The sequence below is a fragment of the Telmatherina bonti genome (assembly GCF_933228915.1).
Source record: "Telmatherina bonti genome assembly, chromosome: 17".
Lineage (NCBI taxonomy): Eukaryota > Metazoa > Chordata > Actinopteri > Atheriniformes > Telmatherinidae > Telmatherina > Telmatherina bonti.
Window position 1 is genome coordinate 536,875 of NC_136615.1, and position 26,767 is coordinate 563,641.

At 47.2% G+C, this 26,767-nt stretch overlaps 3 protein-coding genes across 5 annotated transcripts in view; all 3 read right to left on the bottom strand.

The window, feature by feature from the left end:
• Nucleotides 1-11,617, bottom strand: part of ugcg (UDP-glucose ceramide glucosyltransferase) — a 33,388-nt gene extending 21,771 nt beyond the window's left edge. Inside the window, exons 1-3 of the mRNA XM_079256133.1 lie at nucleotides 11,281-11,617; nucleotides 9,579-9,723; nucleotides 9,348-9,450 (exon numbers count right to left, since the gene is read on the bottom strand). Of these exons, the coding sequence (XP_079112259.1) occupies nucleotides 9,348-9,450; nucleotides 9,579-9,723; nucleotides 11,281-11,378 (346 nt within the window). The 5' untranslated portion in view covers nucleotides 11,379-11,617. The remainder of the gene's footprint in view (nucleotides 1-9,347; nucleotides 9,451-9,578; nucleotides 9,724-11,280) is intronic.
• A 428-nt stretch (nucleotides 11,618-12,045) lies between these two features.
• LOC306768673 (molybdopterin synthase catalytic subunit) lies at nucleotides 12,046-19,904 on the bottom strand. Of its 2 annotated transcripts, none has more exons than XM_079257088.1 (6): nucleotides 18,357-18,469; nucleotides 14,644-14,816; nucleotides 14,457-14,570; nucleotides 14,008-14,164; nucleotides 12,639-12,762; nucleotides 12,046-12,540 (listed from the first exon to the last, which is right to left on the bottom strand). In XM_079257088.1, exons 3-6 carry the CDS (start codon nucleotides 14,566-14,568, stop codon nucleotides 12,385-12,387), a joined length of 549 nt encoding a protein of 182 aa, XP_079113214.1. In that variant the 5' UTR covers nucleotides 14,569-14,570; nucleotides 14,644-14,816; nucleotides 18,357-18,469; the 3' UTR covers nucleotides 12,046-12,384. The 2 variants fall into 2 exon arrangements, 1 of the variants encoding a protein (XP_079113214.1); XR_013771662.1 differs by lacking the exons at nucleotides 12,046-12,540; nucleotides 12,639-12,762 and adding exons at nucleotides 19,553-19,676; nucleotides 19,797-19,904 and having other exon boundaries at nucleotides 14,141-14,164; nucleotides 14,644-14,778; nucleotides 18,357-18,481.
• Nucleotides 19,905-21,118: 1,214 nt separating this feature from the next.
• man2a1 (mannosidase, alpha, class 2A, member 1) overlaps nucleotides 21,119-26,767 on the bottom strand; it is a 100,448-nt gene continuing 94,799 nt past the window's right edge. Inside the window, exons 21-24 of one of the 2 annotated variants that reach the window (XM_079256742.1) lie at nucleotides 22,816-22,949; nucleotides 22,523-22,717; nucleotides 22,305-22,415; nucleotides 21,119-22,231 (exon numbers count right to left, since the gene is read on the bottom strand). In XM_079256742.1, coding sequence (XP_079112868.1) covers nucleotides 22,076-22,231; nucleotides 22,305-22,415; nucleotides 22,523-22,717; nucleotides 22,816-22,949 — 596 coding nt within the window. In that variant the 3' untranslated portion in view covers nucleotides 21,119-22,075. Of the gene's footprint in view, nucleotides 22,232-22,304; nucleotides 22,416-22,522; nucleotides 22,731-22,815; nucleotides 22,950-26,767 lie in introns of those variants that run through there. The other variant, XM_079256743.1, reaches the window with a different exon arrangement.

Genomic DNA, 26,767 nt, shown 5'->3' on the forward strand with positions numbered 1-26,767 from the left:
TTTACAGTCAGTCAGATAAACAGCGATGCGTTTACAGTCAGTCAGATAAACAACGATGCGTTTACAGTCAGATAAACAACGATGCGTTTACAGTCAGATAAACAACGATGCGTTTAAAGTCAGTCAGATAAACAGCGATGCGTTTACAGTCAGATAAACAGCGATGCGTTTACAGTCAGATAAACAACGATGCGTTTACAGTCAGATAAACAACGATGCGTTTACAGTCAGATAAACAGCGATGCGTTTACAGTCAGTCAGATAAACAACGATGCGTTTACAGTCAGATAAACAACGATGCGTTTACAGTCAGATAAACAACGATGCGTTTACAGTCAGTCAGATAAACAGCGATGCGTTTACAGTCAGATAAACAACGATGCGTTTACAGTCAGTCAGATAAACAGCGATGCGTTTACAGTCAGTCAGATAAACAGCGATGCGTTTACAGTCAGTCAGATAAACAGCGATGCGTTTACAGTCAGATAAACAGCGATGCGTTTACAGTCAGATAAACAGCGATGCGTTTACAGTCAGTCAGATAAACAACGATGCGTTTACAGTCAGATAAACAACGATGCGTTTACAGTCAGATAAACAACGATGCGTTTACAGTCAGACAAACAACGATGCGTTTACAGTCAGATAAACAACGATGCGTTTACAGTCAGACAAACAACGATGCGTTTACAGTCAGACAAACAACGATGCGTTTACAGTCAGATAAACAGCGATGCGTTTACAGTCAGATAAACAGCGATGCGTTTACAGTCAGATAAACAGCGATGCGTTTACAGTCAGATAAACAACGATGCGTTTACAGTCAGATAAACAACGATGCGTTTACAGTCAGATAAACAACGATGCGTTTACAGTCAGATAAACAACGATGCGTTTACAGTCAGATAAACAACGATGCGTTTACAGTCAGATAAACAGCGATGCGTTTACAGTCAGATAAACAACGATGCGTTTACAGTCAGATAAACAACGATGCGTTTAAAGTCAGTCAGATAAACAGCGATGCGTTTACAGTCAGATAAACAGCGATGCGTTTACAGTCAGTCAGATAAACAGCGATGCGTTTACAGTCAGTCAGATAAACAACGATGCGTTTACAGTCAGATAAACAACGATGCGTTTACAGTCAGATAAACAACGATGCGTTTACAGTCAGATAAACAACGATGCGTTTAAAGTCAGTCAGATAAACAGCGATGCGTTTACAGTCAGATAAACAACGATGCGTTTACAGTCAGATAAACAGCGATGCGTTTACAGTCAGTCAGATAAACAGCGATGCGTTTACAGTCAGTCAGATAAACAACGATGCGTTTACAGTCAGATAAACAACGATGCGTTTACAGTCAGATAAACAACGATGCGTTTACAGTCAGTCAGATAAACAGCGATGCGTTTACAGTCAGATAAACAACGATGCGTTTACAGTCAGTCAGATAAACAGCGATGCGTTTACAGTCAGATAAACAACGATGCGTTTAGTCAGTCAGTCAGATAAACAACGATGCGTTTACAGTCAGATAAACAACGATGCGTTTACAGTCAGATAAACAGCGATGCGTTTACAGTCAGATAAACAACGATGCGTTTACAGTCAGATAAACAACGATGCGTTTACAGTCAGATAAACAACGATGCGTTTACAGTCAGTCAGATAAACAACGATGCGTTTAAAGTCAGTCAGATAAACAACGATGCGTTTAAAGTCAGTCAGATAAACAACGATGCGTTTACAGTCAGTCAGATAAACAACGATGCGTTTACAGACAGTCAGATAAACAGAATTGCGTTTACAGACAGTCAGATAAACAGCGATGCGTTTACAGACAGTCAGATAAACAACGATGCGTTTACAGTCAGATAAACAGCGATGCGTTTACAGTCAGATAAACAACGATGCGTTTACAGTCAGATAAACAACGATGCGTTTACAGTCAGTCAGATAAACAGCGATGCGTTTACAGTCAGATAAACAACGATGCGTTTACAGTCAGATAAACAGCGATGCGTTTACAGTCAGATAAACAACGATGCGTTTAAAGTCAGTCAGATAAACAACGATGCGTTTACAGACAGTCAGATAAACAGCGATGCGTTTACAGACAGTCAGATAAACAACGATGCGTTTACAGTCAGATAAACAGCGATGCGTTTACAGACAGTCAGATAAACAACGATGCGTTTACAGTCAGTCAGATAAACAACGATGCGTTTACAGTCAGTCAGATAAACAGCGATGCGTTTACAGACAGTCAGATAAACAACGATGCGTTTACAGTCAGATAAACAACGATGCGTTTACAGTCAGATAAACAACGATGCGTTTACAGTCAGATAAACAACGATGCGTTTACAGTCAGATAAACAGCGATGCGTTTACAGTCAGATAAACAGCGATGCGTTTACAGTCAGATAAACAGCGATGCGTTTACAGACAGTCAGATAAACAACGATGCGTTTACAGTCAGATAAACAACGATGCGTTTACAGTCAGATAAACAACGATGCGTTTACAGTCAGATAAACAGCGATGCGTTTACAGTCAGTCAGATAAACAGCGATGCGTTTACAGTCAGTCAGATAAACAGCGATGCGTTTACAGTCAGATAAACAACGATGCGTTTACAGTCAGATAAACAGCGATGCGTTTACAGTCAGATAAACAGCGATGCGTTTACAGTCAGTCAGATAAACAACGATGCGTTTACAGTCAGATAAACAACGATGCGTTTACAGTCAGATAAACAACGATGCGTTTACAGTCAGACAAACAACGATGCGTTTACAGTCAGATAAACAACGATGCGTTTACAGTCAGACAAACAACGATGCGTTTACAGTCAGACAAACAACGATGCGTTTACAGTCAGATAAACAGCGATGCGTTTACAGTCAGATAAACAGCGATGCGTTTACAGTCAGATAAACAGCGATGCGTTTACAGTCAGATAAACAACGATGCGTTTACAGTCAGATAAACAACGATGCGTTTACAGTCAGATAAACAACGATGCGTTTACAGTCAGATAAACAACGATGCGTTTACAGTCAGATAAACAACGATGCGTTTACAGTCAGATAAACAGCGATGCGTTTACAGTCAGTCAGATAAACAACGATGCGTTTACAGTCAGTCAGATAAACAGCGATGCGTTTACAGTCAGATAAACGATGCGTTTACAGTCAGTCAGATAAACAGCGATGCGTTTACAGTCAGATAAACAACGATGCGTTTACAGTCAGATAAACAACGATGCGTTTAAAGTCAGTCAGATAAACAGCGATGCGTTTACAGTCAGTCAGATAAACAGCGATGCGTTTACAGACAGATAAACAACGATGCGTTTACAGTCAGTCAGATAAACAGCGATGCGTTTACAGACAGATAAACAACGATGCGTTTACAGACAGTCAGATAAACAACGATGCGTTTACAGTCAGATAAACAACGATGCGTTTACAGTCAGTCAGATAAACAGCGATGCGTTTACAGACAGATAAACAACGATGCGTTTACAGTCAGTCAGATAAACAGCGATGCGTTTACAGTCAGATAAACAACGATGCGTTTACAGTCAGATAAACAACGATGCGTTTACAGTCAGACAAACAACGATGCGTTTACAGTCAGATAAACAACGATGCGTTTACAGTCAGATAAACAACGATGCGTTTACAGTCAGATAAACAGCGATGCGTTTACAGTCAGATAAACAACGATGCGTTTAAAGTCAGTCAGATAAACAACGATGCGTTTACAGACAGTCAGATAAACAGCGATGCGTTTACAGACAGTCAGATAAACAGCGATGCGTTTACAGTCAGATAAACAACGATGCGTTTACAGTCAGTCAGATAAACAACGATGCGTTTACAGACAGTCAGATAAACAACGATGCGTTTACAGTCAGTCAGATAAACAGAGATGCGTTTACAGACAGTCAGATAAACAACGATGCGTTTACAGTCAGATAAACAACGATGCGTTTAAAGTCAGTCAGATAAACAACGATGCGTTTACAGTCAGATAAACAACGATGCGTTTACAGTCAGTCAGACAAACAACGATGCGTTTACAGTCAGATAAACAGCGATGCGTTTACAGTCAGATAAACAACGATGCGTTTACAGTCAGATAAACAACGATGCGTTTACAGTCAGATAAACAACGATGCGTTTACAGTCAGATAAACAGCGATGCGTTTACAGTCAGTCAGATAAACAACGATGCGTTTACAGTCAGACAAACAACGATGCGTTTACAGTCAGACAAACAACGATGCGTTTACAGTCAGACAAACAACGATGCGTTTACAGTCAGATAAACAACGATGCGTTTACAGTCAGATAAACAACGATGCGTTTACAGTCAGTCAGATAAACAACGATGCGTTTACAGTCAGATAAACAACGATGCGTTTACAGTCAGATAAACAACGATGCGTTTACAGTCAGATAAACAACGATGCGTTTACAGTCAGATAAACAACGATGCGTTTACAGTCAGATAAACAGCGATGCGTTTACAGTCAGATAAACAGCGATGCGTTTACAGTCAGATAAACAGCGATGCGTTTACAGTCAGATAAACAACGATGCGTTTACAGTCAGATAAACAACGATGCGTTTACAGTCAGATAAACAACGATGCGTTTACAGTCAGATAAACAACGATGCGTTTACAGTCAGATAAACAGCGATGCGTTTACAGTCAGATAAACAGCGATGCGTTTACAGTCAGTCAGATAAACAGCGATGCGTTTACAGTCAGATAAACAACAATGCGTTTACAGTCAGTCAGATAAACAATGCGTTTACAGTCAGATAAACAACAATGCGTTTACAGTCAGATAAACAACGATGCGTTTACAGTCAGATAAACAGCGATGCGTTTACAGTCAGATAAACAGCGATGCGTTTACAGTCAGTCAGATAAACAGCGATGCGTTTACAGACAGTCAGATAAACAACGATGCGTTTACAGTCAGTCAGATAAACAACGATGCGTTTACAGACAGTCAGATAAACAGCGATGCGTTTACAGACAGTCAGATAAACAACGATGCGTTTACAGTCAGTCAGATAAACAACGATGCGTTTACAGTCAGATAAACAACGATGCGTTTACAGTCAGTCAGATAAACAACGATGCGTTTACAGTCAGTCAGATAAACAACGATGCGTTTACAGACAGTCAGATAAACAACGATGCGTTTACAGTCAGATAAACAGCGATGCGTTTACAGTCAGATAAACAACGATGCGTTTACAGTCAGTCAGATAAACAACGATGCGTTTACAGTCAGATAAACAACGATGCGTTTACAGTCAGATAAACAACGATGCGTTTACAGTCAGATAAACAACGATGCATTTACAGTCAGATAAACAACGATGCGTTTACAGTCAGATAAACAACGATGCGTTTACAGTCAGTCAGATAAACAACGATGCGTTTACAGTCAGATAAACAGCGATGCGTTTACAGACAGATAAACAACGATGCGTTTACAGACAGTCAGATAAACAACGATGCGTTTACAGACAGTCAGATAAACAACGATGCGTTTACAGACAGTCAGATAAACAACGATGCGTTTACAGACAGTCAGATAAACAGCGATGCGTTTACAGACAGTCAGATAAACAACGATGCGTTTACAGTCAGATAAACAACGATGCGTTTACAGTCAGATAAACAACGATGCGTTTACAGACAGTCAGATAAACAACGATGCGTTTACAGTCAGATAAACAACGATGCGTTTACAGTCAGATAAACAACGATGCGTTTACAGACAGTCAGATAAACAACGATGCGTTTACAGACAGTCAGATAAACAACGATGCGTTTACAGTCAGATAAACAACGATGCGTTTACAGTCAGATAAACAACGATGCGTTTACAGACAGTCAGATAAACAACGATGCGTTTACAGTCAGTCAGATAAACAACGATGCGTTTAGTCAGTCAGATAAACAACGATGCGTTTACAGACAGTCAGATAAACAGCGATGCGTTTACAGTCAGATAAACAACGATGCGTTTACAGACAGTCAGATAAACAACGATGCGTTTACAGACAGTCAGATAAACAACGATGCGTTTACAGTCAGATAAACAACGATGCGTTTACAGTCAGATAAACAACGATGCGTTTACAGTCAGTCAGATAAACAACGATGCGTTTACAGACAGTCAGATAAACAACGATGCGTTTAAAGTCAGTCAGATAAACAGCGATGCGTTTACAGTCAGTCAGATAAACAGCGATGCGTTTACAGTCAGATAAACAACGATGCGTTTACAGTCAGATAAACAACGATGCGTTTACAGTCAGTCAGATAAACAACGATGCGTTTACAGTCAGTCAGATAAACAACGATGCGTTTACAGTCAGTCAGATAAACAACGATGCGTTTACAGTCAGATAAACAACGATGCGTTTACAGTCAGATAAACAGCGATGCGTTTACAGTCAGATAAACAGCGATGCGTTTACAGTCAGATAAACAACGATGCGTTTACAGTCAGATAAACAGCGATGCGTTTACAGACAGTCAGATAAACAACGATGCGTTTACAGTCAGATAAACAGCGATGCGTTTACAGACAGATAAACAACGATGCGTTTACAGTCAGATAAACAACGATGCGTTTACAGACAGTCAGATAAACAGCGATGCGTTTACAGTCAGATAAACAGCGATGCGTTTACAGTCAGTCAGATAAACAGCGATGCGTTTACAGTCAGATAAACAACGATGCGTTTACAGTCAGTCAGATAAACAGCGATGCGTTTACAGTCAGATAAACAACGATGCGTTTACAGTCAGATAAACAACGATGCGTTTACAGTCAGATAAACAACGATGCGTTTACAGACAGTCAGATAAACAGCGATGCGTTTACAGTCAGATAAACAGCGATGCGTTTACAGTCAGATAAACAACGATGCGTTTACAGTCAGACAAACAACGATGCGTTTACAGTCAGACAAACAACGATGCGTTTACAGTCAGACAAACAACGATGCGTTTACAGTCAGACAAACAACGATGCGTTTACAGTCAGATAAACAACGATGCGTTTACAGACAGTCAGATAAACAACGATGCGTTTACAGACAGTCAGATAAACAACGATGCGTTTACAGTCAGATAAACAACGATGCGTTTACAGTCAGATAAACAACGATGCGTTTACAGTCAGTCAGATAAACAACGATGCGTTTACAGTCAGATAAACAACGATGCGTTTACAGTCAGATAAACAACGATGCGTTTACAGACAGTCAGATAAACAACGATGCGTTTACAGTCAGATAAACAGCGATGCGTTTACAGTCAGTCAGATAAACAGCGATGCGTTTACAGTCAGATAAACAACGATGCGTTTACAGTCAGTCAGATAAACAGCGATGCGTTTACAGTCAGATAAACAACGATGCGTTTACAGTCAGATAAACAACGATGCGTTTACAGACAGTCAGATAAACAGCGATGCGTTTACAGTCAGATAAACAACGATGCGTTTACAGTCAGTCAGATAAACAGCGATGCGTTTACAGTCAGATAAACAACGATGCGTTTACAGTCAGATAAACAACGATGCGTTTACAGTCAGACAAACAACGATGCGTTTACAGTCAGACAAACAACGATGCGTTTACAGTCAGACAAACAACGATGCGTTTACAGTCAGATAAACAACGATGCGTTTACAGTCAGATAAACAACGATGCGTTTACAGTCAGACAAACAACGATGCGTTTACAGTCAGACAAACAACGATGCGTTTACAGTCAGATAAACAACGATGCGTTTACAGACAGTCAGATAAACAACGATGCGTTTACAGACAGTCAGATAAACAACGATGCGTTTACAGTCAGATAAACAGCGATGCGTTTACAGTCAGATAAACAACGATGCGTTTACAGTCAGACAAACAACGATGCGTTTACAGTCAGATAAACAACGATGCGTTTACAGACAGTCAGATAAACAACGATGCGTTTACAGACAGTCAGATAAACAACGATGCGTTTACAGTCAGATAAACAGCGATGCGTTTACAGTCAGATAAACAACGATGCGTTTACAGTCAGACAAACAACGATGCGTTTACAGTCAGATAAACAACGATGCGTTTACAGTCAGATAAACAACGATGCGTTTACAGTCAGATAAACAACGATGCGTTTACAGTCAGATAAACAACGATGCGTTTACAGTCAGTCAGATAAACAACGATGCGTTTACAGACAGTCAGATAAACAACGATGCGTTTACAGTCAGATAAACAACGATGCGTTTACAGTCAGATAAACAACGATGCGTTTACAGTCAGGCAGATAAACAACGATGCGTTTACAGTCAGATAAACAACGATGCGTTTACAGTCAGATAAACAACGATGCGTTTACAGTCAGATAAACAGCGATGCGTTTACAGTCAGATAAACAACGATGCGTTTACAGACAGTCAGATAAACAACGATGCGTTTACAGACAGTCAGATAAACAACGATGCGTTTACAGTCAGATAAACAACGATGCGTTTACAGACAGATAAACAACGATGCGTTTACAGTCAGATAAACAGCGATGCGTTTACAGTCAGATAAACAACGATGCGTTTACAGACAGATAAACAGCGATGCGTTTACAGTCAGATAAACAACGATGCGTTTACAGACAGACAGATAAACAACGATGCGTTTACAGTCAGATAAACAACGATGCGTTTACAGACAGATAAACAGCGATGCGTTTACAGACAGATAAACAGCGATGCGTTTACAGACAGATAAACAGCGATGCGTTTACAGACAGATAAACAGCGATGCGTTTACAGTCAGTCAGAGAAACAGCGATGCGTTTACAGTCAGTCAGATAAACAGCGATGCGTTTACAGTCAGTCAGATAAACAGCGATGCGTTTACAGTCAGTCAGATAAACAGCGATGCGTTTACAGTCAGTCAGATAAACAGCGATGCGTTTACAGTCAGTCAGATAAACAGCGATGCGTTTACAGTCAGATAAACAGCGATGCGTTTACAGTCAGATAAACAGCGATGCGTTTACAGTCAGTCAGATAAACAGCGATGCGTTTACAGTCAGATAAACAGCGATGCGTTTACAGTCAGTCAGATAAACAGCGATGCGTTTACAGTCAGTCAGATAAACAGCGATGCGTTTACAGTCAGTCAGATAAACAGCGATGCGTTTACAGTCAGTCAGATAAACAGCGATGCGTTTACAGTCAGATAAACAGCGATGCGTTTACAGTCAGTCAGATAAACAGCGATGCGTTTACAGACCTATGAACAGGCGGGCGTCCACATTGGGATACTTTCCCAGCAGCTTCTTGCAGACGTCTACAGCCGGGTCGTCCTGATCCTGGACACACAACAGGATCTCGTACTGAAACACACACACACAGATCACAAGATGGCGTCCGGTCGGAGCAACTTGGGGTAGTCCAGGGTGAAGAAGGTCTCTAGGTTGGAGACCAGGTTCGGCTCTAGTCGGGTCGGTTCTGGTTGGCTCACCTTGGGGTAGTCCAGGGTGAAGAAGGTCTCTAGGTTGGAGACCAGATTCGGGTCGACCCCCTTCAGCGGCTTCAGCAGAGAAACTCCGGACAGCTGAGCGAACGGCTGCTTGACCTCTGACCTCTTCCTGTGGAGGTGGAGTCGCCTGTAAACAGGGTCAGTGGTCAGAACTTGGGTCCGGTTCTGGTCCATTTGGTTTCACATGTAGTTAGGTCTGGAGAAAACCCTGCAACACCAGAACCACGCCGAGGTTCTAACGCCACATCAGGGCCACTTCAGTCTGAGCCGCCAGCCAATCACAGCGCAGGGTGGTCACATGATTACAGAGTGAATTCTGATTGGTGCTCTGGCTCATGGGACATTCCAGGAGTCTGTCCAGGATAACCCCCCCTACACCCGAGCAGTCTTGTATCCATGGAAACCACCAGAAGCCGGCAGTCAGCGGACTTTCATCCATCTGGGAAAGACTTCTGCAAATCCTGGAACAGTCCCAAGCACCTGATTCAGCTTATGGAGTCGACCAGGATCAGAACCAGGACCAGGTCTCCCAGCAACAGACCCCACCACAACTAGTCCAGTCCAGTTCAAACCAGCGGAACCGAGCAGCCGCATCCGGAGAAACCAGAGAACATCTTCAGCTTCTCACGGAGGTTCTCCAGAACAGGAACCGACTTAAACCCATAAAATGTCTTTAGCAGCCGCCTTGTCTCAGCTAACCAGGAGCTAACCGGCTACCAGCTAACCAGGAGCTGACCTGCTACCAGCTAACCAGGAGCTGACCAGGAGCTAACCGGCTACCAGCTAACCAGGAGCTGACCTGCTACCAGCTAACCTGGAGCTGACCTGCTACCAGCTACCAGCTAACCTGGAACTAACCGGCTACCAGCTAACCAGGAGCTGACCTGCTACCAGCTAACCTGGAGCTAACCGGCTACCAGCTAACCAGGAGCTGACCTGCTACCAGCTAACCTGGAACTAACCGGCTACCAGCTAACCAGGAGCTGACCTGCTACCAGCTAACCTGGAGCTAACCGGCTACCAGCTAACCTGGAGCTGACCTGCTACCAGCTAACCTGGAGCTAACCGGCTACCAGCTAACCTGGAGCTGACCTGCTACCAGCTAACCTGGAACTAACCGGCTACCAGCTAACCAGGAGCTGACCTGCTACCAGCTAACCTGGAGCTAACCGGCTACCAGCTAACCAGGAGCTGACCTGCTACCAGCTAACCTGGAGCTAACCGGCTACCAGCTAACCAGGAGCTGACCTGCTACCAGCTAACCTGGAGCTAACCTGCTACCAGCTAACCAGGAGCTGACCTACTACCAGCTAACCTGGAACTAACCGGCTACCAGCTAACCTGGAGCTAACCGGCTACCAGCTAACCAGGAGCTGACCGGCTACCAGCTAACCAGGAGCTGACCAGGAGCTAACCGGCTACCAGCTAACCAGGAGCTGACCGGCTACCAGCTAACCCGGAGCTTACCAGGAACTAACCGGCTACCAGCTAACCCGGAGCTAACCGGCTACCCTCCGAGACATGGAGGCTGACCGGCAGTCTCTCTCACACACTTCCGATCCGAACACCGATAAACGGCTACACGCCCAGAGGCCCGCCGCAGGAAGGATACAGCCCCCCCCCCGGGATGCAGACAGGAAGCCGCCGTTAGCCTGCTAGCTTAGCTTAGCTGCGGATCACTCACACGTAGATGATAGACATGAGGTGCATGAGCCACAGCACGAGGAACAGGATGAAGCCGAACACGGCGAGGCCCTGCAAGGCGAGGTCCAGCAGGGCCATGGCGCTCAGCGGGGGCCGCCTCGAGTCCAACAGGGCCGGGATGGGGGCGACCAGCCGACCGGCCCGAGGCCAGGAGAAGAGTCCGACTCGTCTGGGCCGACGATCCGGCCTCCACCTGACGGAAGCAGTCCCGAACTGGAGCGCTCCAGCGGCGGGGGCTCAAGCGGGCAGAGTCCGCCTGAAGGTGTGTGTGTGGCGGCGCTGGTCCTGGATGGTTGCCTGTCAGCGTACCGCCAGCCGTCAGCTGACCGACCGGGAGGAGAGGGCGGAAGGAGAGCCTCCGTAAATCTTCACAATAAAAGCTCCTTTTAAAAACTGCCGCAAAAGTTCAGCAAAAAAATTAATGATTGTAAAATTTACTCATATTTCCCATAAACTGTATATAGTCTCTTTGTACAGTCTGATATTTTCCCATTTACTGCACCCCCCCCCCCCCCTTACTAGTAATGCCGAACGCCTCTTAAAATAGTTTTAGTCAGACATATGAAAGGTGAGGAAAACTGAGCTGTCAAACGTTTCTTTATGGTTTGCTTGTAGAAACCGAGAAGCTGCATCTCCACGGAGGACTGAAGAGAATAAAACACGATATACATCACAATAAAAGTCAAACATTTACCAAAATAAGATTCACTAAATTTTTCCTGCGGGCCCTGAACGCAGCAGGCGAGGCGGACAAACCGGAAGTGTCTGCCAGGTAATCGCGGTGGAATCCTACCTGGTGGGTGACGACATAGATCAGCGCTGTGATTGGCTGTTCCGGGTCAGCTGCTGTTGCTCAGAAACTGAGCCGTTTCTATGCGATTACGTCAAGATGAGATTAAAGAACTTTTCTTCATCATCTTTATTTAAACTTTATTACAAGGCGGGACATTCATCTTCATCATCATCACCATCACCACCACCACTCCAGAATGTTCTGGTTCGGGTTCAGTCGAGTTGCGTTCAGGAACACGTGACAAAAACAGTTAAGATCAACATGAATAACCGACCAGAACCCCAGTTGGTTTCACATGTTCTGACCCATCTCACAGTTTCTGGCCTGTCTCAGAGGTTCCAACCCGTCTGCTGTGGTGCTGCTTGCAGGTTTGTTATGGACTTCCGGACCGGACCAGGGACACTCAGAGTTGTTCTTCCAGCTCGCCTCCTGCGTGTTGTAGACTTCCTGTCAATCACAGTCACAAATCAGTCTCTCCACAGAGTACAGACCCGCCTCCCAGACCTGCTTCTGACCCGCTTCCCAGACCGGTCCTGGCCTCCTACCTTCTTCCAGATGGGGACGCTGGCCTTCAACTGTGTGATGCAGAACTGGACCGCCTGCTGGCCGTCCTGGCGGTGAGGCGACGAGATCGCCATGACAACACTAGCCTCACCCACCTTCACCCACCTGAAAGGGGAGTGGGACGGTCAGGCAAGTCTCATGTAAATACCACATACTGTACATAAAAAGATGGGCGGAGCCTCCGTGACGTCACCCGTAGGTTTCTGAAGAGCTGAATTGAAGCTCGGTGGGCGGTTCCTACCATCACCATCTTGGCAGGGGCATGCGTGTCGTCTCGCCCGGAAAATACAAATATGGGCAAAGAGGTGGAGCTGAGAGGGGGGCTGTGAGCGTCATGGTGGATGATTGACATCGAGCGAACTCTGACCTTTCTGTAGCTAAGAGCTAACCGAGCTAACCCGGAGATAACAGGAGCTAACCAGCTAACGGAGGTAAGTGGGCTAAAGCTAAGTCACGTTGTTAACCGGCTAAAAACCGCGGTTCTTCTACGTTCTTCTGACTTGAAGCGGGAGATCGGGTACCTGTCAATCAAAAGGACACGCCCCTAAATATGCCAAACTTCGAGATTAAATTACTTTTAAACGGGCGAGTTAGAAAAAAAATTCACTCTCCCCACAGTTGTCATGAAAGTAAACCTGACCTATTAAACCTAAAATGGATTTTTGTACCAAGCTGTAAACGTGTTTATTCCTCCTGTAATCGTATTTATTTCTGCTGTAAACATGTTTATTTCTGCTGTAAACGTGTTTATTTCTGCTGTAAACGTGTTTATTTCTGCTGTAAACGTGTTTATTTCTGCTGTAAACGTGTTTATTTCTGCTGTAAACATGTTTATTCCTGCTGTAAACGTGTTTATTCCTGCTGTAAACGTGTTTATTTCTGCTGTAAACGTGTTTATTTCTGCTGTAAACATGTTTATTCCTGCTGTAAACGTGTTTATTCCTGCTGTAAACGTGTTTATTTCTGCTGTAAACGTATTTATTTCTGCTGTAAACGTGTTTATTTCTGCTGTAAACGTGTTTATTTCTGCTGTAAACGTGTTTATTTCTGCTGTAAACGTGTTTATTTCTGCTGTAAACGTGTTTATTCCTGCTGTAAACATGTTTATTCCTGCTGTAAACGTGTTTATTTCTGCTGTAAACGTGTTTATTTCTGCTGTAAACGTGTTTATTTCTGCTGTGAAGTTGGTCTTTTTAACATGGGAGTCTATGGGGATTCGCTCTGTTCAGGAGCCCCTAGTGGATGAAGGGGGAACTGCAGGTTTTTGGTTTCACTTTTAACCACTGGAGGCTCCGTCCATCTTTCTGATACGGTCTTGGGTCAAAAGTGACGTTAGCGTTAGCAGCTGACCCGAGCCGGTGGTGGACACAGACATGGGTCACGGTGGGCCAGCGTGTCCGCAGGTCCGCCGCCAGCCGGGAAAACTCGGACCGGACCATTGGCTCATATGCCTCGTACTCCAGACCAATCACCTTCCTGCCATCCACCTCATCCTCCCGCGTTGTACCTACACGCACGCACGCACGCACGCACGCACGCACGCACGCACGCACACACACACACACACACACACACACACACACACACACACTATTACACCCCTGTTAAGTAAGTGAGTTTGAATTCTTCACTTTCCTGATCCTCCATAGTCCCAGAACCAGAACCATGAACAGAACCAGATTCTGGACTCAAGTATAACAGAAAGCACATGGACCTGTGAGTGGTTCTGGACCGGCCCGCCTGCAGAGGGAAGTAGAACCTGCTGGATCAGAGTGATCAGAAAGCTGATTGATACCCACCAATAAAGACGGAGACGGCTCCGCAGGACGGGCTGCTGACAGAGTCCACCACTTCCTGTACGGACAGCCAATCACGGCTCAGCTTGAAGATGTCCTTCGGCTCCTCCCACATCTCTGGAATCAAACACCAACAGCAGTTATTGATCAGTCCAATTGGTTTAGACAATTAGTTTGTATTGATCCTCACCGCTGGATTTATCCTCCACTGAGCGGCGGCACCACGGCAACCTCGTCTCCGTCTGCCAGAGTCACCACCTGGTCGCCCACGGCAACGTACTGCTGACGCACCGCCAACACCACCTGACCCTGCAGGACGGCCAGTCTGGACACACACACCGGGTTCCAGACCAACTAGTTTTACTGGGAGCAGAAACTGGTCACATTTTACTGGTCAGCAGCTGACACCACTAAACAAGCAGCCCCTCTGATCCAATCCGGTCTACGTCTGACCCAATCCGGTCTACGTCTGACCCAATCCGGTCTACCTCTGACCCAATCCGGTCTACCTCTGACCCAATCCGGTCTACCTCTGACCCAATCCGGTCTACCTCTGATCCAGTCTGATCTACCTCTGTCCCAATCTGATCTACCTCTGACCCAATCCGGTCTACCTCTGACCCAGTCCGGTCTACCTCTGACCCAGTCTGGTCTACCTCTGATCCAGTCCGGTCTACCTCTGTCCCAATCTGATCTACCTCTGACCCAATCCGGTCTACCTCTGATCCAGTCTGATCTACCTCTGTCCCAATCTGATCTACCTCTGACCCAATCCGGTCTACCTCTGACCCAGTCCGGTCTACCTCTGACCCAGTCCGGTCTACCTCTGATCCAGTCCGGTCTACCTCTGATCCAGTCCGGTCTACCTCTGACCCAGTCCGGTCTACCTCTGACCCAGTCTGGTCTACCTCTGTCCCAATCTGATCTACCTCTGACCCAATCCGGTCTACCTCTGACCCAGTCCGGTCTACCTCTGACCCAATCCGGTCTACCTCTGACCCAGTCCGGTCTACCTCTGACCCAGTCCGGTCTACCTCTGATCCAGTCCGGTCTACCTCTGATCCAGTCCGGTCTACCTCTGATCCAGTCCGGTCTACCTCTGATCCAATCCGGTCTACCTCTGACCCAATCCGGTCTACCTCTGATCCAGTCTGGTCTACCTCTGACCCAGTCTGGTCTACCTCTGATCCAATCCGGTCTACCTCTGACCCAATCCGGTCTACCTCTGATCCAGTCTGGTCTACCTCTGACCCAGTCTGGTCTACCTCTGACCCAGTCTGGTCTACCTCTGATCCCATCCGGTCTACCTCTGACCCAATCCGGTCTACCTCTGACCCAATCCGGTCTACCTCTGACCCAGTCTGGTCTACCTCTGATCCAGTCTGGTCTACCTCTGACCCAGTCTGGTCTACCTCTGATCCAATCCGGTCTACCTCTGACCCAATCCGGTCTACCTCTGACCCAATCCGGTCTACCTCTGACCCAGTCTGGTCTACCTCTGATCCAGTCTGGTCTACCTCTGATCCAGTCTGGTCTACCTCTGACCCAATCCGGTCTACCTCTGATCCAGTCTGGTCTACCTCTGACCCAGTCTGGTCTACCTCTGACCCAATCCGGTCTACCTCTGACCCAATCCGGTCTACCTCTGACCCAATCCGGTCTACCTCTGACCCAATCCGGTCTACCTCTGATCCCATCTGGTCTACCTCTGACCCAATCTGGTCTACCTCTGACCCAATCTGGTCTACCTCTGATCCAATCCGGTCTACCTCTGATCCAATCCGGTCTACCTCTGACCCAATCCGGTCTACCTCTGACCCAATCCGGTCTACCTCTGATCCAGTCTGGTCTACCTCTGACCCAATCCGGTCTACCTCTGACCCAGTCTGGTCTACCTCTGACCCAGTCTGGTCTACCTCTGACCCAATCCGGTCTACCTCTGACCCAATCCGGTCTACCTCTGACCCAGTCTGGTCTACCTCTGACCCAGTCTGGTCTACCTCTGACCCAATCTGGTCTACCTCTGATCCAATCCGGTCTACCTCTGACCCAGTCTGGTCTACCTCTGATCCAATCCGGTCTACCTCTGATCCAATCCGGTCTACCTCTGACCCAGTCTGGTCTACCTCTGATCCAATCCGGTCTACCTCTGACCCAATCCGGTCTACCTCTGACCCAATCCGGTCTACCTCTGACCCAATCCGGTCTACCTCTGACCCAATCCGGTCTACCTCTGACCCAGTCTGGTCTACCTCTGATCCAATCCGGTCTACCTCTGACCCAATCCGGTCTACCTCTGACCCAGGCTGGTCTACCTCTGACCCAGGCTGGTCTACCTCTGACCCAATCCGGTCTACCTCTGAACCCAGTCTGGTCTACCTCTGATCCAATCCGGTCTACCTCTGACCCAATCCGGTCTACCTCTGATCCAATCCGGTCTACCTCTGACCCAATCCGGTCTACCTCTGACCCAATCCGGTCTACCTCTGAACCCATCTGGTCTACCTCTGATCCCATCTGGTCTACCTCTGATCCCATCCGGTCTACCTCTGATCCAATCCGGTCTACCTCTGATCCAATCCGGTCTACCTCTGACCCAATCCGGTCTACCTCTGAACCCATCCGGTCTACCTCTGACCCAATCCGGTCTACCTCTGACCCAATCCGGTCTACCTCTGACCCAATCCGGTCTACCTCTCATCCAATCCGGTCTACCTCTCATCCAATCCGGTCTACCTCTGAACCCATCCGGTCTACCTCTGATCCCATCCGGTCTACCTCTGAACCCATCCGGTCTACCTCTGACCCAGTCTGGTCTACCTCTGACCCAGTCTGGTCTACCTCTGACCCAATCTGATCTACCTCTGACCCAATCGGGTCTACCTCTGACCCAGTCTGGTCTACCTCTGACCCAATCTGATCTACCTCTGACCCAATCGGGTCTACCTCTGACCCAGTCTGGTCTACCTCTGACCCAATCTGATCTACCTCTGACCCAATCGGGTCTACCTCTGACCCAGTCTGGTCTACCTCTGACCCAATCTGATCTACCTCTGACCCAATCGGGTCTACCTCTGAACCCATCCGGTCTACCTCTGAACCCAGTCTGGTCTACCTCTGACCCAATCTGATCTACCTCTGACCCAATCGGGTCTACCTCTGAACCCAGTCTGGTCTACCTCTGAACCCAGTCTGGTCTACCTCTGAACCCATCCGGTCTACCTCTGAACCCAGTCGGTCTACCTCTGAACCCAATCGGGTCAACCTCGGAACCCATCCGGTCTACCTCTGACCCAATCTGGTCAACCTCGGAACCCATCCGGTTTACCTCTGACCCAATCTGGTCAACCTCGGAACCCATCCGGTCTACCTCGGAACCCATCCGGTCTACCTCGGAACCGATCTGGTTTCTAAATGCAACTGGACCTTCCACACATCACTACGTTTAGCGTCATGGTGACTGTTTAGCGAACCTACCGGAATAGCAGCTCCTAGCTTTAAGTGCAGGCGTAGCATCGAACGGGTCGGAACCAAGCCCACGAACCGTCAGACCGTTTACCGACATAAAGGTTTTCTGTAACGTCTTTTTAGACTCATTGGTTTGTGATTTTGGAAAAGAAACCAAAAGCGGCAGATGAACGTAAACCTGGTCTGCCAAGCCGCCAGAACACCGGCTAACTGCGAGCTTAGCTTTAGCATGGCTGCCTCGTTAGCAAGTTAGCTAGTCGTAGACTGGAGCTAGCTGGCTTAGCTCTACAGGCAGATGTCATCCCCCACCCCAGCCCTCGCCCCCCGCACACACAGCCCCCAGCCCCCACACACACACACTTAGTCACCACTGGTTCTGACCCAGTTCTGCTCCAGTCTCTAGTAACGTGTACATCTCCCTGAGGGGTTCTGTACCTCGGGTGTTGCCGTAGCAACAATGCCCAAAGGTCCCTGCTGCTTATTGGTGTTGGCACGGAAACAAGCTCCTCCTCCCTCAGTCCAGTCAGCTCGGCGCTCTTAGCAAAGTACAAGACGGTTACCTGGAGGAGAGAAGCTCACCTGTCAACCTGGAGATCACATGTAAAGGTGGAGGAGGTCATACGTGTGATTAGATAAACTTGGCATATGCAGTTGCTAAGCAACGGAGAACTGGAGCGCTATGGGTATTTCTCGTTCACTTGATAGACCGTCTCATTTTACTGGCAGCAAACTCAGATATATGCAGACGATGTAGAACACCTGGTCGTCTATATGGTCTGTAGACCACCCGGTAGTCTATGTAGTCTGTAGACCACCCGGTAGTCTATGTAGTCTGTAGACCACCCGGTAGTCTATGTAGTCTGTAGACCACCCGGTAGTCTATGTAGTCTGTAGACCACCCGGTAGTCTATGTAGTCTGTAGACCACCCGGTAGTCTATGTAGTCTGTAGACCTGGTAGTCAGTAGACCTGGTAGTCTATGTAGTCTGTAGACCTGGTAGTCTGTAGACCTGGTAGTCTGTAGACCTGGTAGTCTATGTCGTCAGTAGACCTGGTAGTCTATGTAGTCCTCACACAGAGCCTGAACTGGGACACGGCGCCAGATGATCGGGATGAATAGAATTTATGTTCTGACTCGGATCAGAACCGAATCGGTTGTCTAGGAAACTAAATCAGTGTTTTGACTCATTAGCATACCTGCGGTCGTAAATAATTAACAAGTGGGAGGAGTTAAATCAGTCTTTTACGGTACAACTTCTTAATGATAAACTTTAAGAAAAACTCGGTTTAAGGAACTAATTAGATTTTTAGATCAGTTTATAAAACTGTCAGAGTTTATAATCACGTCACGTCACGCGCTCTTCACGAGGACGTGACGTCACCAGACTAACAGGGTCCCCATTGGATTTACGCATTTCCACCTTTAATGGCACTGGCTTGGTCCGGCTCGGTCCGGTCCGGTTCCCAGTCTCCGTGCACCACTCCGACCAGTCTGAACCTTGCTCCAGTCCCTCCACAGCACGCGCACTCTCACCTACCTTCCACGCACCTCAACCGCGTGCTCCGCTGTTCTGCGCGCAGAAATACGCTAAAAGCTGCGAAGAGATTTGCGGGTTTTCCTCGCGGACTCACCTGTGCAGACATGAATACACCTGCATGCGCGAGAGGAGTTCTGGAGAAACTCTGGACCGGACCTGGAACCAGCTGACCGACACGTTCTTCTTCTTCTGTTCCTCCACGCCGGAAATGTCGCCATCTGCTGCCGGAACCGGGGACCGTCACGTGGTTTGCGTTCAAATTAATCCATATTTTCATCCAGAACTTTAGATATCAGATTCAGCAAAACTTTGTTTCCTAAATCCAACCAAGAACTCACCTGGTCCACGATCTGGCCCCACCAGGTGGATCAGGTCCATGATCTGGTCCCACAATGTCAATCAGGTCCATGATCTGGCCCCACCAGGTAGATCAGGTCCACGATCTGGTCCCACCAGGTGGATCAGGTCCACGATCTGGTCCCACCAGGTGGATCATGTCCACGATCTGGTCCCACCAGGTGGATCAGGTCCACGATCTGGTCCCACCAGGTGGATCAGGTCCACGATCTGGTCCAACCAGGTGGATCATGTCGGGAGCTGGCCCCACCAGGTAGATCACGTCCATGATCTGGCCCCACCAGGTGGATCAGGTCCACGATCTGGTCCAGTCAGGTGGATCAGGTCCACGATCTGGTCCAGTCAGGTGGATCATGTTGGGAGCTGGCCCCACCAGGTAGATCACGTCCATGATCTGGCCCCACCAGGTGGATCAGGTCCACGATCTGGTCCCACCAGGTGGATCAGGTCCACGATCTGGTCCAGTCAGGTGGATCATGTCGGGAGCTGGCCCCACCAGGTAGATCACGTCCATGATCTGGCCCCACCAGGTGGATCAGGTCCACGATCTGGTCCCACCAGGTGGATCAGGTCCACGATCTGGTCCCACCAGGTGGATCAGGTCCACGATCTGGTCCAGTCAGGTGGATCATGTCGGGAGCTGGCCCCACCAGGTAGATCACGTCCATGATCTGGCCCCACCAGGTGGATCAGGTCCACGATCTGGTCCAGTCAGGTGGATCATGTCGGGAGCTGGCCCCACCAGGTAGATCACGTCCATGATCTGGCCCCACCAGGTAGATCACGTCCATGATCTGGCCCCACCAGGTGGATCAGGTCCACGATCTGGTCCCACCAGGTGGATCAGGTCCACGATCTGGTCCAGTCAGGTGGATCATGTCGGGAGCTGGCCCCACCAGGTAGATCACGTCCATGATCTGGCCCCACCAGGTGGATCAGGTCCACGATCTGGTCCCACCAGGTGGATCAGGTCCACGATCTGGTCCCACCAGGTGGATCAGGTCCACGATCTGGTCCAGTCAGGTGGATCATGTCGGGAGCTGGCCCCACCAGGTGGATCAGGTCCACGATCTGGTCCCACCAGGTGGATCAGGTCCACGATCTGGTCCAACCAGGTGGATCAGGTCCACGATCTGGTCCAGCCAGGTGGATCAAGAACAAACGATCAACTGTAAACATGTTTGTTTCTTCAGAGATGTAAAAAGCAAATGCACAAGACGACACTGATGTCCAGGTGTCCTTCCAGAAAGGACGTTAAACATACTCCAAGTCTGGAGACCGGGCTCGGAGAGGTTAGAGGTCTAACAAAGCTAAAATGTCCCTCTGCTGCCGGCACACACTAAAGTTCCGCCCCCTGAGAAGTGGAGGCTGCAGGTTTTGTTGTCCTTAGGGGAGTCAGTTCATCCGGTTGATCCGGTTGATTCGGTTCATGCAGTTCATCCAGTTCATCCAGTTCATCCAGTTCATGCAGTTCATCCGGTTGATTCGGTTCATATGGTTGATTTGGTCCATGTGGTTGATTCGTTCATGCGGTTCATCCGGTTGATTCGGTTCATATGGTTGATTTGGTCCATGTGGTTGATTCGTTCATGCGGTTCATCTGGTTGATCCGGTTGACCCGGTTGATCCGGTTCATCTGGTTCATACCGTTGATCCAGTTCATCTGGTTGATTCGGTTCATCCAGTTGATCCGGTTCATCTGTTGATTCGATTAATCCGGTTGATCGTTTTGATCCGGTTCATCTGGTTCAATCGGTTGATTCAGTTCATCTGGTTGATTCGGTTCATGCAGTTCATCCAGTTGATCTGGTGGATTCGGTTCATTCGGTTGATGCGGTTCATCCGATTCATTTCAAAGTTTTTATTCCAACAGAACAAACGAGACACATGCGTACACACCTGAACAACAGAAACCACAATCTCAATTAAAATAACTTATTTCAAATTAAAACTGATCTTTTTCCAAAAGATAAAATATTTTTAAAATAAAATTGAAAGTTTTCCCAGAATGCCCTTTTCACAGAAACACGGATCAATAAACCAGATTGATCATTGTCACACACAACAGGAATGCAATGTTACAATCACCAACGTCCACCCAGCAAAGCATATGATTGGTCCCTGCGTGTTGCCGTAGCAACAGATTTAGCTTCAGTGTTTTTCCTGTTAAATTACCCGACCTTAAATGGCTTTCTGCTTCCTGTCAGCTGACAGGAAGCAGCTTATTTCCAAGCTGCATTCTGATTGGCTGCTCTGGTTTTCAGTCCAGCTCCACGCGGAACGCTGCGATGTCCATGGGCCTGAGGCGCGTGAGGCGGTGGTCTGACTCGGGCTCGTCGTGGTCCCGCAGCAGCGTTAGACCGGACCGCCGGACCGAACGGAACCGCAGCGGCGAGAACAGGTCGTCTAAGTTCACCTGGAACACACCAGCATGACAACGTCTGTCTCAGGGGAAACCACAGAAGAAGTAACGTGTGTGTTCCACTTACCTCCTCGTGCACACTCCACGTGCACAGCGGCAGCGGCTCGGTGGCGGAGCTACAATCAAAGCCCTTCCTGTGTAGGAGGAGGGCCACTTCCTGCGCCGGGCTTCCTGTTTCCTGTTGACACGCGGATTGTTTACAGAATGAATCTGATTGGTCAGAGGAAAATCCCACGCTCAGTGAACGCAGCAGTCCACAGAACCTCTCTCCCAGGTGTGTCTCACCTGTGCGTCCTCCAGCGTCCTCAGGTTCAGCAGGTGGACGTCACACGGCAGGGATGATCCCAGTGGCAGGAAGGGGCGCAACTTCTGGACCTCGCTGTTGCTCGGGGCAACCATGGAGATGGGTGGGTGGCAGAGAGAGAGCGAGGCCAGGTGGGCGAGCATGGACAGGTGTTCCACTGAGGCTCCTCCCACTTCCTGTGACAGTGAACTGTTTTTTACTCTGATGTCACGATCGCAATGCCCCACCCCCACTCAAACTGACCACGCCCCTCATATAATGACCACGCCCATACCTTGGCCACGCCCCCTCTGTCCTCCAGCAGCAGGTTGTAGAGACTTGCTGTCAGCTTGTTGTCGGTGACTCCCTGACCCAGACCGCGGTTGTCATCCTGCTGGAGTCGCCGGTCCAGAACCACCTCCAGCTCACCTGTACAGGCGAGGTCAGAGGTCACCTGCGCTCACACCTGCACCTGATTCACCTGTCCCAGACTGGGCGGTGACAAGGAAACGGTTCCTGCTTCCTCCATGTTTGGTCACATGATGTTGCAGCTGACCAGGATTTGTTATTTTCTTCATCAAGATGAGAATTCAGTGGTGGCCACGAGGCCTTTTCATTTCAATCATTTCTATTCACAACTAAATAACATCCGGAAGTTTCTGGAAACCTTCCTTCCATTTGCAACCCTAAATACAAACAAGCCAAACTTTATTGCTTTTAGCATTTAAACACACACACCTAATCCTAAACACACACACACACACACACACACACACACACCTAATCCTAAACACACACACCTAATCCTAAACACACACACACACACACACACACACCTAATCCTAAACACACACATCCCTAATCCTAAACACACACACACACCTAATCCTAAACACACACACACACACACCCCTAATCCTAAACACACACACACACACACCTGATCCTAAACACACACATCCCTAATCCTAAACACACACACACACACCTGATCCTAAACACACACACACACCTGATCCTAAACACACACATCCCTAATCCTAAACACACACACACACACCTAATCCTAAACACACACACACACACACACACACACCTGATCCTAAACACACACATCCCTAATCCTAAACACACACACACACACACCTAATCCTAAACACACACACACACCTGATCCTAAACACACACATCCCTAATCCTAAACACACACACACACACCTGATCCTAAACACACACACACACCTGATCCTAAACACACACATCCCTAATCCTAAACACACACACACACCTAATCCTAAACACACACACACACCTGATCCTAAACACACACATCCCTAATCCTAAACACACACACACACACCTAATCCTAAACACACACACACACACACCTGATCCTAAACACACACATCCCTAATCCTAAACACACACACACACACCTAATCCTAAACACACACACACCTAATCCTAAACACACACATCCGTAATCCTAAACACACACACACACACCTAATCCTAAACACACACACACACACCTAATCCTAAACACACACACACACACCTCTAATCCGAAACACACACACCCCTAATCCTAAACACACACACCCCTAATCCTAAACACACACACACACACACACACACACACACACACACACACCTAATCCTAAACACACACACACACACACCTCTAATCCTAAACACACACACACACACACCTAATCCTAAACACACACACACACCTAATCCTAAACACACACACCTAATCCTAAACACACACACCTAATCCTAAACACACACATCCCTAATCCTAAACACACACACACACCTAATCCTAAACACACACACACACACACACCTAATCCTAAACACACACACACACACACCTGATCCTAAACACACACATCCCTAATCCTAAACACACACACACACACACACCTAATCCTAAACACACACATCCCTAATCCTAAACACACACACACACCTAATCCTAAACACACACACACACCTGATCCTAAACACACACATCCCTAATCCTAAACACACACACACACACCTAATCCTAAACACACACACACACACACACACACACACCTGATCCTAAACACACACATCCCTAATCCTAAACACACACACACACACACCTAATCCTAAACACACACACACACACCTGATCCTAAACACACACATCCCTAATACTAAACACACACACACACACCTGATCCTAAACACACACACACACACACCTCTAATCCGAAACACACACACCCCTAATCCTAAACACACACACCCCTAATCCTAAACACACACACACACACACACACACACACACACACACCTAATCCTAAACACACACACACACACACCTCTAATCCTAAACACACACACACACACACACCTAATCCTAAACACACACACACACCTAATCCTAAACACACACACCTAATCCTAAACACACACACCTAATCCTAAACACACACATCCCTAATCCTAAACACACACACACACCTAATCCTAAACACACACACACACACACACCTAATCCTAAACACACACACACACACACCTGATCCTAAACACACACATCCCTAATCCTAAACACACACACACACACACACCTAATCCTAAACACACACATCCCTAATCCTAAACACACACACACACCTAATCCTAAACACACACACACACCTGATCCTAAACACACACATCCCTAATCCTAAACACACACACACACACCTAATCCTAAACACACACACACACACACACACACACACACACACACACACACACACCTGATCCTAAACACACACATCCCTAATCCTAAACACACACACACACACACCTAATCCTAAACACACACACACACACCTGATCCTAAACACACACATCCCTAATACTAAACACACACACACACACCTGATCCTAAACACACACACACACCTGATCCTAAACACACACATCCCTAATCCTAAACACACACACACACCTAATCCTAAACACACACACACACCTGATCCTAAACACACACATCCCTAATCCTAAACACACACACACACACCTAATCCTAAACACACACACACACACACCTGATCCTAAACACACACATCCCTAATCCTAAACACACACACACCTAATCCTAAACACACACATCCGTAATCCTAAACACACACACACACACCTAATCCTAAACACACACACACACACCTAATCCTAAACACACACACACACACCTCTAATCCGAAACACACACACCCCTAATCCTAAACACACACACCCCTAATCCTAAACACACACACACACACACACACACACCTAATCCTAAACACACACACACACACACCTAATCCTAAACACACACACACACACACCTAATCCTAAACACACACACACACCTCTAATCCTAAACACACACACACACACACCTCTAATCCTAAACACACACACACACACACCTAATCCTAAACACACACACACACCTAATCCTAAACACACACACACACACACCTAATCCTAAACACACACACCTAATCCTAAACACACACATCTAATCCTAAACACACACACACACACACACACCCCTAATCCTAAACACACACACACACACACACACCTAATCCTAAACACACACACACAAACCTAATCCTAAACACACACACCTAATCCTAAACACACACATCTAATCCTAAACACACACATCTAATCCTAAACACACACACACACACACACCCCTAATCCTAAACACACACACACACACACCTCTAATCCTAAACACACACACACACACACACACCTAATCCTAAACACACACACACACACCTAATCCTGAACACACACACACAAACCTAATCCTAAACACACACACACACACCTAATCCTAAACACACACCTAATCCTAAACACACACACCTAATCCTAAACACACACATCTAATCCTAAACACACACACCTCTAATCCTAAACACACACACACCTCTAATCCTAAACACACACACACCTAATCCTAAACACACACACACCTAATCCTAAACACAGACACACACACACCTAATCCTAAACACACACACAACACACCTAATCCTAAACACACACACACACACATCTAATCCTACACACACACACACCTAATCCTAAACACACACACACCTAATCATAAACACACGCACACACACACCTCTGATCCTAAACAGACACACACACCTAATCCTAAACACACACACACACACCTAATCCTAAACACACACACACCTCTGATC

Bases quoted from the DNA above. Each gene is read 5' to 3' on its own strand.
- LOC306768673 (XM_079257088.1), bottom strand. From the start codon at position 14,568: ATGTGGGAGGAGCCGAAGGACATCTTCAAGCTGAGCCGTGATTGGCTG. The intron at 14,165-14,456 runs GTGGGTATCAAT...GCGTGCGTGTAG, and splicing joins AGCCGTCTCCGTCTTTATTG to GTACAACGCGGGAGGATGAG. The intron at 12,541-12,638 runs GTAGGAGGCCAG...TGTGATTGACAG, and splicing joins GCGTCCCCATCTGGAAGAAG to GAAGTCTACAACACGCAGGA.